This window comes from Oncorhynchus kisutch, linkage group LG14, assembly GCF_002021735.2.
Source record: "Oncorhynchus kisutch isolate 150728-3 linkage group LG14, Okis_V2, whole genome shotgun sequence".
Lineage (NCBI taxonomy): Eukaryota > Metazoa > Chordata > Actinopteri > Salmoniformes > Salmonidae > Oncorhynchus > Oncorhynchus kisutch.
Window position 1 is genome coordinate 24,025,834 of NC_034187.2, and position 12,803 is coordinate 24,038,636.

Genomic DNA, 12,803 nt, shown 5'->3' on the forward strand with positions numbered 1-12,803 from the left:
AGTGTCCGAACAATTTGGCAAACAAACTATTAACGACCCCTCTATGGAACGATGAGACTCATGAATATGATAGTGTTCTCTGTTTGGCTCTACGACCCCCACAAGCTTCTAAAGTCGGTTCAGCCGATCTGCCAACTTCTGTCTGTAGCATCCGAGCAGTTTGGGCTATACACTAATATGACCCCTTCATGGAAAGGAGTTTTGCTCTAGGACACCCACAATTCTCAAGACTCGTCTGAAGGTAGCCCAGTACCAGTAAAAAAATCAATAATGAATGGAAGTATGTAGGCTATGGAAGTAGTTTAGTGACAAAAGAAAGGGAGATCAGTCCTGATCTTTCATATCTCTCAAAACAACTTCCTTTTGATTTGTTTTGACTCTGTTTTTCCATTATACAGTGCATTCGGAAAGTATTCAGACCCCTTCATTTTGCCCACATTTTGTTACGTTAGTCTTATTCTGAAATTGATTATCATCTTTCCCTCGATCTTGGCTAGTCTCACAATCCCTGCCGCTTGAAAAACATCCCCACAGCATGATGCTACCACCACCATGATTCAACTTAGGGATGCTGTTGGCCAGGTGATGAGCGGTGCCTGGTTTCTTCCAGACGTGATGCTTGTCATTCAGTTCAAAGAGTTCAATCTTGGTTTCATCAGACAAGATAATCTTGTTTTTCATGGTCTGAAAGTCCTTTGGGTGCCTTTTTGCAAACTCCAAGCGGGCTGTCATGTGCCTTTTACTGAGGAGTGGCTTCCGTCTGGCCACTCTACCATAAAGGCCTGATTGGTGGAGTGCTTCTGGAAGGCTTAACCATCTCCACAGTGGAGCTCTGTCAGAGTGACCATTGGGTTCTTGGTCACCTCCCTGACCAAGGCCCTTCTCCCCGAATTGCTCAGTTTGGCCGGGTGGCCAGCTCTAGGAAAAGTCTTAGTTGTTCCACACTTCTTCTATTTAAGAATGATGGAGGCCACTGTCTTCTTGGGGACCTTCAATGCTGCAGACATTTTTTTTGGTACCCCTTCCCATGATCTGTGTCTAGGAGCTCTTACGGACATTTCCTTCGACCTCATGGCTTGGTTTTTGCATTGACATGCACTGTCAACTATTGGACCTTATATAGACAGGTGTGTGCCTTTCCAAATCATGTCCAATCAATAAAATGCTCCACAGGTGGACTTCTATCAAGTTGTAAAAACATCCTAAGGATGATCAATGGAGACAGGATGCACCTGAGCTCAATTTCGAGTCTCATAGCAAAGGGTCTGAATATTTATGTGAATTTTTTTTTTTTTAATTGAGCAAAAAATTCTTAACCTGTTTTTGCTTTGTCTTTATGGGGCATTGTGTGTAGATTTAGGGGGGGAAATATTGAATCCATTTTAGAATACGGCTGTAACGTAACAAAATGGGGAAAGGATCTGAATACTTTCCGAATGCACTGTAATTGTTTGACGGTATGTGAGGGCAGGAGGTCCTGTATAAACACAAACTCACTTCCATGACAACTTCTTTCATAACAGCAAAAAGTATGTTTGCTCTGACTTCTGCGGAGTACGCATTGCAGTAAATGCTGTACGGCCACTGCAGACGTCAGATTGACCATGCAGAGCCTTTAAGAGTTAAACCTCTAGAGCAGGAGTATTTAACTTTGGAAATGTATTACCTTTTAATGTGTCATGAACACAACCAGTCATGATGTTTTCATCTGATTGTCAAACAAATCACTTCAAAAAGTATGTTACCTGCGCACGTTCATCTTATGTGTATAGTTTTTCTTCTCAAATTTCGACCAGCTGAAGGACCAAACCCACGGACAATTGGCAGAGTAAGTTCAAATATATTTTATTTACCATTAGTGACAGACAAGGAACGTTTGTTGTAAATGTGCGTGGCTGTGCCCTACACAATGGAAAGCATTGCCACACTCGGGTCGATCTATCTGCTAGCCCATTCTTAGATTAATGTTAAACATATACTGTCAATTTAATAACCTGTCTGCCGCCTCAGGAAAATGCACCGACGCTCCCCCGCAGTCCCCAAGCTTTGTCTAAACGTCAATACGCCTCGCTTGCGATACGATTTTGGAAACTTCATTTTCACATTAGCAAAAACAAAAGATAAAATGACTAAACACTTTTTTTATAGGGTTAGGGTTCCCACATGGCCATATTTTCATGTTACATCGCTTGTTTACGGAGACTGAGGCAACCACCTGTTCTAATTAGCTATCGAAATTAGAGGTCTGCCGATTTATGATTTTTCAACACCGGTATTGGAGGACCAAAAAAAGTCAATGGCGATTAATCGGCCGTTTTCTTTTATTATTGATTTATTTATTTGTAATAATGACAATTACAACAATACTGAATGAACACTTTTATTTAAATTTAATATAATACATCAATAAAATCAATTTAGCCTCAAATAAATAATGAAACATGTTCAATTTGGTTTAAATAATGCAAAACAAAGTGTTGGAGAAGAAAGTAAAAGTGCAATATGTGCCATGTAAAAAAGCTAACGTTTAAGTTCCTTGCTCAGAACATGAGAACATATGAAAGCTGGTGGTTCCTTTTAACATGAGTCTTCAATATTCCCAGGAAAGAAGTTTTAGGTTGTAGTTATAGGAATTATAGGACAATTTCTCTCCATACGATTTATATTTCATATACTTTTGACTATTGGATGTTGTTAAAGGCACTTTAGTATTGCCAGTGTAACAGTATAGCTTCCATCCTGCTCCTTGCCCCTACCTGGGCTCGAACCAGGAACACATCGATAATAGCCACCCTCGAGGCATTGTTACCCATCGCTCCACAAAAGCCGCGGCAACTACTTCAAGGTCTCAGAGCGAGTGACGTCACCGATTGAAACGCTATTAGCGCGCACCCCGCTAACTAGCTAGCCATTTCACATCGGTTACACCAGCCCAATCTCGGGAGTTGATAGGTTTGAAGTCATACACAGCTCAACGCTTGAAGCACAGCGAAGAGCTGCTGGTAAACGCACAAAAGTGCTGTTTGAATGAATGCTTACGAGCCTGCTGCTGCCTACCACCGCTCAGTCAGACTGCTCTATCAAATATCAAATCATAGACTTAATTATAGCATAATAACACACAGAAATATGAGCCTTAGGTCGTTAATATGGTCAAATCCGGAAACTATTATTTTCTTTCAGTGAAATACGTAACCGTTCCGTATTTTATCTAACGGGTGGCATCCATAAGTCTAAATATTCCTGTTAAATTGCACAACCTTCAATGTTATGTCATAATTACGTAAAATTCTGGCAAATTAGTTCGCAATGAACCAGGCAGCCCAAACTGTTGCATACAGTGGGGCAAAAAAGTATTTAGTCAACCACCAATTGTGCAAGTTCTCCCACTTAAAAAGATGAGGCCTGTAATTTTCATCATAGGTACACTTCAACTATGACAGACAAAATGAGAAGAAAAAAAATCCAGAAAGTCACATTGTAGGAGTTTTAATGAATTTATTTGCAAATTATGGTGGAAAATAAGTATTTGGTCAATAACAAAAGTTTATCTCAATACTTTGTTATATACCCTTTGTTGGCAATGACAGAGGTCAAACGTTTTCTGTTCAGTCTTCACAAGGTTTTCACACACTGTTGCTGGTATTTTGGCCCATTCCTCCATGCAGATCTCCTCTAGAGCAGTGATGTTTTGGGGCTGTTGCTGGGCAACACAGACTTTCAACTCCCTCCAAAGATTTTCTATGGGGTTGAGATCTGGAGACTGGCTAGGCCACTCCAGGACCTTGAAATGCTTCTTACGAAGCCACTCCTTCGTTGTCCGGGCGGTGTGTTTAGGATCATTATCAAGCTGAAAGACCCAGCCACGTTTCATATTCAATGCCCTTGCTGATGGAAGGAGGTTTTCACTCAAAATCTCACAATACATGGCCCCATTCATTCTTTCCTTTACACGGATCAGTCGTCCTGGTCCCTTTGCAGAAAAACAGCCCAAAAGCATGATGTTTCCACCCCCATGCTTCACAGTAGGTATGGTGTTCTTTGGATGCAACTCAGCATTCTTTGTCCTCCAAACACGACGAGTTGAGTTTTTACCAAAAAGTTCTATTTTGGTTTCATCTGACCATATGACATTCTCCCAATCTTCTTCTGGATCATCCAAATGCTCTCTAGCAAACTTCAGACGGGCCTGGACATGTACTGGCTTAAGCAGGGGGACACGTCTGGCACTGCAGGATTTGAGTCCCTGGCGGCGTAGTGTGTTACTGATGGTAGGCTTTGTTACTTTGGTCCCAGCTCTCTGCAGGTCCTTCACTAGGTCCCCCCGTGTGGTTCTGGGATTTTTGCTCACCGTTCTTGTGATCATTTTGACCCCACGGGGTGAGATCTTGCGTGGAGCCCCAGATCGAGGGAGATTATCAGTGGTATGTCTTCCATTTCCTAATAATTGCTCCCATAGTTGATTTCTTCAAACCAAGCTGCTTACCTATTGCAGATTCAGTCTTCCCAGCCTGGTGCAGGTCTACAATTTTGTTTCTGGTGTCCTTTGACAGCTCTTTGGTCTTAGCCATAGTGGAGTTTGGAGCGTGACTGTTTGAAGTTGTGGACAGGTGTCTTTTATACTGATAACAAGTTCAAACAGATGCCATTAATACAGGTAACGAGTGGAGGACACAGGAGCCTCTGAAAGAAGAAGTTACAGGTCTGTGAGAGCCAGAAATCTTGCTTGTTTCTAGGTGACCAAATACTTATTTTCCACCATAATTTGCAAATAAATTCATTAAAATCCACAATGTGATTTTCTAGATTTTTTTTTCATTTTGCCTGTCATAGTTGAAGTGCCTATGATGAAAATTACAGGCCTCATCTTTTTAAGTGGGAGAACTTGCACAATTGGTGGCTGACTAAATACTTTTTTGCCCTACTGTATACCCTGACTCTGCGTGCAATGAATGCTAGAGAAGTGACACAATTTCCCTAGTTTAATATTGCCTGCTAACCTGGATTTTTTTTCACTAAATATGCAGGTTTAAAAAAATATATACTTCTGTGTATTGATTTTAAGAAAGGTATTGATGTTTATGGTTAGGTACATTCGTTCAACGATTGTGCTTTTGTTAAATCATCCCCCATTTGGCGAAGTTGGCTGTTAGGAAGAAATAGTCTTCACACACTTCGCAACAAGCCAGGCGGCCCAAGCTGCATATACCCTGACTCTGTTGCACAGAACGCAAGAGAAGTTAATCAATTTTCCTAGTTAAAAGAAATTCATTTTAGCAGGCAATATTAACTAAATATGCAGGTTTAAAAATATATAGTTGTGTATTGATTTTAAGAAAGGCGTTGATGTTTATGGTTAGGTACACATTGGTGCAACAACAGTTCTTTTTTCACGAATGCGCTTGTTAAATGGCCCGTTTGGCGAAGTAGGCTATGATTCAATGACAAATCAACAGGCACCGCATCGATCATATACAACGCAGGACAAGCTAGATATCTTCTTATGGCTGGGGGGCAGTATTGAGTAGCTTGGATGAATAAGGTGCCCAGAGTAAACTGCCTGCTACTCAGGCCCAGAAGCTAAGATATGCGAGTTTCTAAAACGGTTTGAATGATGTCTGTGAGTAAAACAGAACTCATATGGCAGGCAAAAACCTGAGAATTAATCCAACCAGGAAGTGGGAAATCTGAGGTTTGTGGTTTTTCAACTCTTTGCCTATCCAAGATAGTGTAAATTTTGTCCGATTGCACTTCCTAAGGCTTCCACTAGATGTCAACAGTCTTTAGGACCTTGTTCAGGCTTCTTCTGTGAAGGAGGAGAAGATGAGAGCTGTTTCAACCAGAGGTCCATGAGCTCAGTCTCACGCGCACCTGTGAGAGTTAGCTGCGTTCCCTTGCATTTCTAAAGACAAAGGAATTCTCCGGTTGAAACATTATTGAAGATTTATGTTAAAAACATCCTAAAGATTGATTCTATACATCATTTGACATTTTTTTACCACTGTAATGGAACTTTTTTACTTTTCGTCTGGACCTAGTGCTCGCACCTCATGAATTTGGATTTGTGAACTAAACTCGCGAACAAAAAGGAGGTATTTGGACATAAATTATGGACTTTATTGAACAAAACAAACATTTATTGTGGAACTGGGATTCCTGGGAGTGCATTATGATGAAGATCATCAAATGTAAGTGAATATTTAATGCTATTTCTGACTTCTGTTGACTTCACAACATGGCGGGTATCTGTATGGCTTGTTTTGGTCTCTGAGCGCTGTACTCAGAATATTGCATGTTGTGCTTTTTCCGTAATTAAAAAACTAAATCTGACACAGCGGTTGCATTAAGGAGAAATGGATCTATAATTCCATGCATAACACTTGTATCTTTTATCTATGTTTATGATGGGTATTTCTGGAAATTGATGTGGCTCTGCAAAATCACTGGATGTTTTGGAAGCAAAACATTACTGAACATAACGCTCCAATGTAAACTGAGATTTCTGGATATAAATATGAACTTTATCAAACAAAACATACATGCATTGTGTAACATGAAGTCCTATGAGTGTCATCTGATGAAGATCATCAAAGGTTAGTGATTAATTTTAATCTCTTTCTGCTTTTTGTGACTCCTCTTTGAAAAATGGCTGTGTTTTTCTGTGACTAGGTGCTGACCTAACATAATCGTTTGGTGTGCTTTTGTCGTGAAGCCTTTTTGAAATCTGACACTGTTGTGGGATTAACAATACGTTTATCTTTAAAATGGTGTAAAATACTTGTATGTTTGAGGAAATTTAATTATGAGATTTCTGTTGTTTGAATTTGGCGCCCTGCACTTTCACTGGCTGTTGTCATATCAATCCCGTTAGCGGGATTTCAGCTGTAAGAAGATAAACTAATAATATCATCAACCATGTGTAGTTCACTAGTGATTATGTTAAGATTGTTTTTTATAAGATACGTTTATTGCTAGCACCATACCGTGGCTCCTTGCTGCACTCGCATAACAGGTAGTCAGCCTGCCACGCAGTCTCCTCGTGGAGTGCAATGTAATCGGCCATGATCGGTGTCCAAAAATGCCGATTACCGATTGTTATGAAAACTTGAAGTCGGCCCTATTTAATCGGTCAAGCTCTAATTGAAATGTCTTTGAACACTTGTGTAACGGAAGAACGATGCCAGAAAAATACTGTCAGCTTCAACTATGTTAAAACCGGTGAGGTGTGTATTTTCTAGTTGTGAAATTATTTTGGTGTGATGTGAAAGTTAAGGGCTGTATGTTTCCAAATTTGTATCGCAAGTGAGCATTATAACGTTTCTAAACATTAAAACAGAGGGTCGGGATTGTAGTTCACGTGGAGCCAGCTGTGGTCCATACCTTCAGCTAAGAACCCAAGAGGGGAAGCTTTAAGCCCCCTTTTGTTGTCCAGATCTAGATGATAGACAGTTCACTAACTTGCCCAATCATTATGGCTGGTGCAAAAGTTTATGCTTGTCCATATTTCCACCCTAGCAAAAACAAACGGTTTATTTAATTGATTTGAAATAATGTTGGACCATCTATGTGATTAGTGTCTATATAAAGTTTTTTTTTTAAAATTACAATATGTTGCAAAAAAAACTTCCATCCGAGGTCATGAGGAAAAGCTTTCAAACATCACGTTTCATTGATTGTTACCTATACTCACTATCAACCCAGCTTTGTATAAAATAAACAACAAAAAACATGACAATGACCCAAGGCATGACAGTCCTGCAAGATCACGCTTTTTACTTCTTTCAAATTGTTTTCCACTAGGAGAACAATTTAAATCCCCAACATGCTGAAGGAGGAGAAGAAGCAGAGACTGGTCAGGAGATAGTGAACCCTGAGAGCTATATCAAACACCCCCTCCAGAACAAGTAAGCTGACCCAGGCTACTGCTCTTTAAAAACCCTTGTTCATTACAGGCTGCTGCTCCGTGGTAAGGAAACTTTTCCTGCAAAAGGCCTCCGGGGAGTTGTTTTCTGTAAGAGTGGTGGGTATTCATCTGATGTAAAGTATCACATAGATCCCACCCGTTTGCAGTGTTGCACAGCTGCCAATGCAAAGCACCAATTCAATCTTGTGTATTACCACTTTGAGTTTGCGCCCCCCCAGGTCTCAGGCATGGTGAATTCACATTGGTAGTATCATGACCCAAACCTAAAGAGGTGACTTTGGCTTATGAGTTTATTATACCACCACAAGCTGAGGCTGTCTGTGTGTGATTACCAACCATGCATTGCCCTTTCTTATTGCAGTTAAGCGCAGTTGAACTGCCTAAGGATTTTACATTGAATGAATGTCACAAAGCAATGAACTGTGTCAATATTTTCCCCATCATCCATAAGGTCCTAATTTGCTTTGAGGCTTATGGGCTATTGATTACATTTGTTTAGCATGCGTTTCATTAGCCAGTGTTTACCTTATGTAAATCCCATTTCTGTTTTGGCCCAACAGATGGTCTCTTTGGTTCTTCAAGAATGATAAGACCAAAACATGGCAGGCGAACCTCTGCCTCATCTCCACGTTTGACACTGTTGAAGATTTCTGGGCGTAAGAATCAATAAGACTAAAGTTGATCTTGTTTTGTGATGACAAGGGTTGAATTAATATGAAAAGGATGATTTGAGATTATACCAAAATTGGTCTTCATTCGTCATCTTGATAGCATTCAGTTGTCAATAATACACTGCAATTGTGTATTGTACTTACGAAATTATCTTGTAATTTCAGTCTCTATAATCATATTCAGTTGTCAAGCAATCTAATATCTGGATGCGACTACTCCCTCTTTAAGGTAGGTTTGTTGCATTTCAAAAAGCAGACAAGGAACACATTTTTATTCCATGTTACTACATAGTATCTTTGCAACTTAATTAAGAATTGTACCTGGAAGAAAGTTGTTTAGGACTGTTCAGCCATGGCCTTGTTAATGCAAGTAAAGCTGTGTCTCCTCTGGTGTGACAGGATGGCATTGAGCCCATGTGGGAGGATGAGCGGAACAAGCGCGGAGGGCGCTGGCTGATCACTCTCAGCAAGCATCAGAGGAGACAAGACCTAGACCGCTTCTGGCTAGAAACCGTGAGTTTGTGTGTGTGTGTGGGCGTGCAGACAATTTGGAATGAAATGCAACCTTGACCTTCTCCCTGTGTGGCTGGATTAAGGAATTCTGTGATGCCACTGAAATGTTAATGTGTGGATCCATATTTTTCCTGACACTTCACCTGTCCAGCTTCTCTGCCTTGTTGGGGAGACTTTTGATGACTATAGTGACGAAGTGTGCGGAGCAGTAGTCAATATTCGCTCGAAAGGAGACAAAATCGCCATCTGGACGGCAGACTTTGACAACAGGGAAGCCATAACACACATCGGGTAAGTTAGATCAATGTGAAGTCAATGTTTGTTAGTTATCACTCCAACTTTGATCAGGACTCAGGAAAATGTGCTGACTTACAAAAAAGTGTATAGTCTTAGTATTTGTAAATTATTTTGGGCTTGGTTAAATTACTAAGATCCAATACCAAAAAGTTTGTTGCTACCACCTCCCTTCAAATATGGCCATCTGTGTGACAACAGGAGAGTGTATAAGGAGCGCTTGGGAATCCCCATGAAGATGACCATTGGCTACCAGTCACACTCTGACACCTCCACCAAGAGCGGCTCGACCACCAAAAACAAGTTTGTGGTCTGAAAATGCACCAGGTGCCTTGTCTATTACATTTTTTGGGGTCTACTATATTTCTTTGTGGGTGCATTTATTTACATAGCTACAATGACTGCGTGACACAATCTTGGAAAAACTCACGACTATATACCAAAACTTCTACAGAACCATCCTGGCCCTAAAATCAGGAAACACTTTCACAACACGAACACACTACTTTCTCTGGAAACCCCCATACACACACACAAAGACACCTGCCATAGCCACACAGGTGAACATGCAAACCTCAAAACGCAAATGAATACCTTTCATAGAAATGTAAGATGTTCAGAGTGCTCTTATAAAGAAAATGATTTTGTTGATTTATTTAATGGCAGGGAATTAATTTGACATTTAAAAAGTCAATTTCTCTGCCCTTATACAGCATTGTAATTGCTGTTATCCTTAATTATGTTACGCCGTTTTAATTTATTATACCAATTCGCTTTTTAGCTATTTTTAGAGTTGTTCTGTGCTATGGCCCTAAACTTCAAGTGGATGTAATCAAGACTTTCTGACCATGTCATGAATCAATTAGTCTGTGTTAACATGATTAAAACTTTGCGTTTGCAATTCAATAGAATCTGTTTTTATATTGTGGAGTACTTTTTGCAACTTGTTATTTGTACATTTCTTGTTAGAAATGGTCTTACATTTGACTTACAAGTGATGCTTTTTTTGCAAAGTATACATTTATTAGTGATTTGTTTTGATCTTCTGCCTGCAATGGAAACAGCACTAATGATTCCTTTAAAGTTATTCTGTGACTTTGGATGATTTTTTTATAATATTATATATAGTATGATATAATATATGCCATTTCAACCCCAGGAACCAACAGGAAATAATCTCTTTCTATGCCACTTGTAATTGCCATAGCTCTTTGGCCCCATCCATAAACAACCATCCTGTAGCCCCTAGGGACTTCATGTAGAGCTGAATCATGTATAAAGCCATAAGAAATATTATAGTAGCTACACCTACAGTACCTACAGTATATCACCGGTTGCAGCATATCATGACAGCCTACAACAATGGCAACCTATAACATTGTCATGTCACCAAATCAGAGCTTTCAAATACTTTCCATTTCATAAAAGTATGAGTTGCCATTATTTCAGGCATGTTTCATTCTTATTACTTACTTTTCATAACCGCTCTTCAACATTCATACAATATTTTATGAATTTGTTTATTTTATTTGCAATGCATTAATAAACAGAGTTTTACACTTGAGTTTGAAGTATTATCCAATTGCTTTACAGTGAGGGTCAGTGATTTACTCATTGGAAGTTTCATCTCTTCCCTCTTGAGGGTGCTGTGACCCCATTTTGAAGCGCAGGCAGTCATTGGAATAGGTGCTTATTTGACCAGCCGGTATGGGACCTTGATTGTCAGTTCTCCACAGACCAAAATCCACAACATAAAACTAGACCTAAAAAATTTATACCAGGTCCAGTGATGCCAGAAAGCCTAAAAGTCAATTGCCAAGGTTACTAATCACAAATGGGCATGGCTACAATTTAGAACATTGTTCCCACAGTGGGTATCTTGTCCAGAGGTGTTATTTTGACATGGAGACTTATTTGACTCACATACATTACAAAGGCCAACAAAAACAAACCCACACTTTATTTCAAGGGTACCTACATAAGGAGGACTTCAAAACCCATTAGTAAACCATATACTTCATTCCAAAGCAGTACATAAACATTTCATTAATCCTAGTACTTTGGCATTACTGTCAGTACTGCGGATATTAGCATACATGCACAAGAAAAATTTCCTTTTAAAGAGTTGAAGTATTCTATTCCATTCTGTACTTGTATTGTAGGCTATAGTGGTGAGGATGACAGCTGATCATTTTAGAGGGTCTGGTTGGAGCTTTCATTTCACTCCCACTAGTGTGAAGATCAATGGCAAGATTTGTTATATGAGATTATGGGAATAGAAAGGGTAATCAGAGACGCACTTAAGGATTTAGTATAATGCCTTTGACTTAGACATACACATGAAACATATGGGAGATCTAATGAGCTGAAATCATCTGAGAAAATGGTTAACACATACACCGCCTACTAGTGGAATACAGGTAACTGCCAAAATAAAGGAAACCCCAACATAGAGTGTCTTAATAGGGCGTTTGGTCACCACGAGCTGCCAGAACAGCTTCAATGCGCTTTGGCATACTGTAGATTCTACAAGTGTCTGGAACTCTCTTGGAGGGATGCGATGCGACACCACCATTCTTCCACGAGAAATTCCATAATTTAGTGTTTTGTTGATGGTGGTAAAAAACCGCTGTCTGAGACGCCGCTCCAGAATCTCTGCTGACTGACACACTCACTTTAAACCCCCTATGCTCCTTTGAGACCCCTCTTTCAAATTCACTGAGATCTCTTCTTCTAGCCATGATAAGCAAAATAATGGGCAACTGGACATGTTTACCCATGACCCTAATTCCTTAATTAACTCACCTGCTTTCAATATACTTTATCCCTCATTTACTTGTTTCCTTTGGCAGTTACCTGACGCCATAGGTAATGACTTTATAGACTCACCACATACAGTGCAATCAGAAAGTATTCAGACCTCTGGACTTTTTCCACATTTATTCTATGTTACAGCCTTCTTCATAAGTTGTTTTTTCCCCTCATCAATCTACATACAGTGCGCCATAATGACAAAGCAAAACGTTATACGTTATATTTAAATAAAAAAACTGAGATCAGATTTACATAAGTAATCAAACCCTTTACTCAATACTTTGTTGAAACACCTTTGGCAGCAATTACAGCCTCGAGCAGGTTTTTATCAAGGATCTCTCTCTGTACTTTGTTCCGTTTATCTTTCCCTCGATCCTGACTAGTCTCCCAGTCCTTGCTGCTGAAAAACATCCCCACAGCATGATGCTGCCACCACCATTCTTCACCATGGGGATGGTGCTAGGTTTCCTCCAGATGTGATATTTGGCATTCAGTCTAAATAATTCATTATTGGTTTCATCAGACCAGAGAATCTTGTTTCTCATGCTCTGAGAGTCCATTAGATGCCTTTTTGGCAAACTCTAAGC

General features: G+C 39.8%; 1 protein-coding gene across 1 annotated transcript in view; it reads left to right on the forward strand.

Annotated features, from left to right (window-relative positions):
* The window catches only part of LOC109904148 (eukaryotic translation initiation factor 4E-like), a 19,006-nt gene extending 8,040 nt beyond the window's left edge, over positions 1-10,966 (forward strand). The window contains exons 2-7 of the mRNA XM_020501326.2: positions 7,801-7,904; positions 8,485-8,580; positions 8,761-8,824; positions 8,995-9,108; positions 9,260-9,399; positions 9,604-10,966. Coding sequence (XP_020356915.1) covers positions 7,801-7,904; positions 8,485-8,580; positions 8,761-8,824; positions 8,995-9,108; positions 9,260-9,399; positions 9,604-9,718 — 633 coding nt within the window. The 3' untranslated portion in view covers positions 9,719-10,966. The remainder of the gene's footprint in view (positions 1-7,800; positions 7,905-8,484; positions 8,581-8,760; positions 8,825-8,994; positions 9,109-9,259; positions 9,400-9,603) is intronic.
* The last annotated feature ends 1,837 nt before the right edge of the window (positions 10,967-12,803 follow it).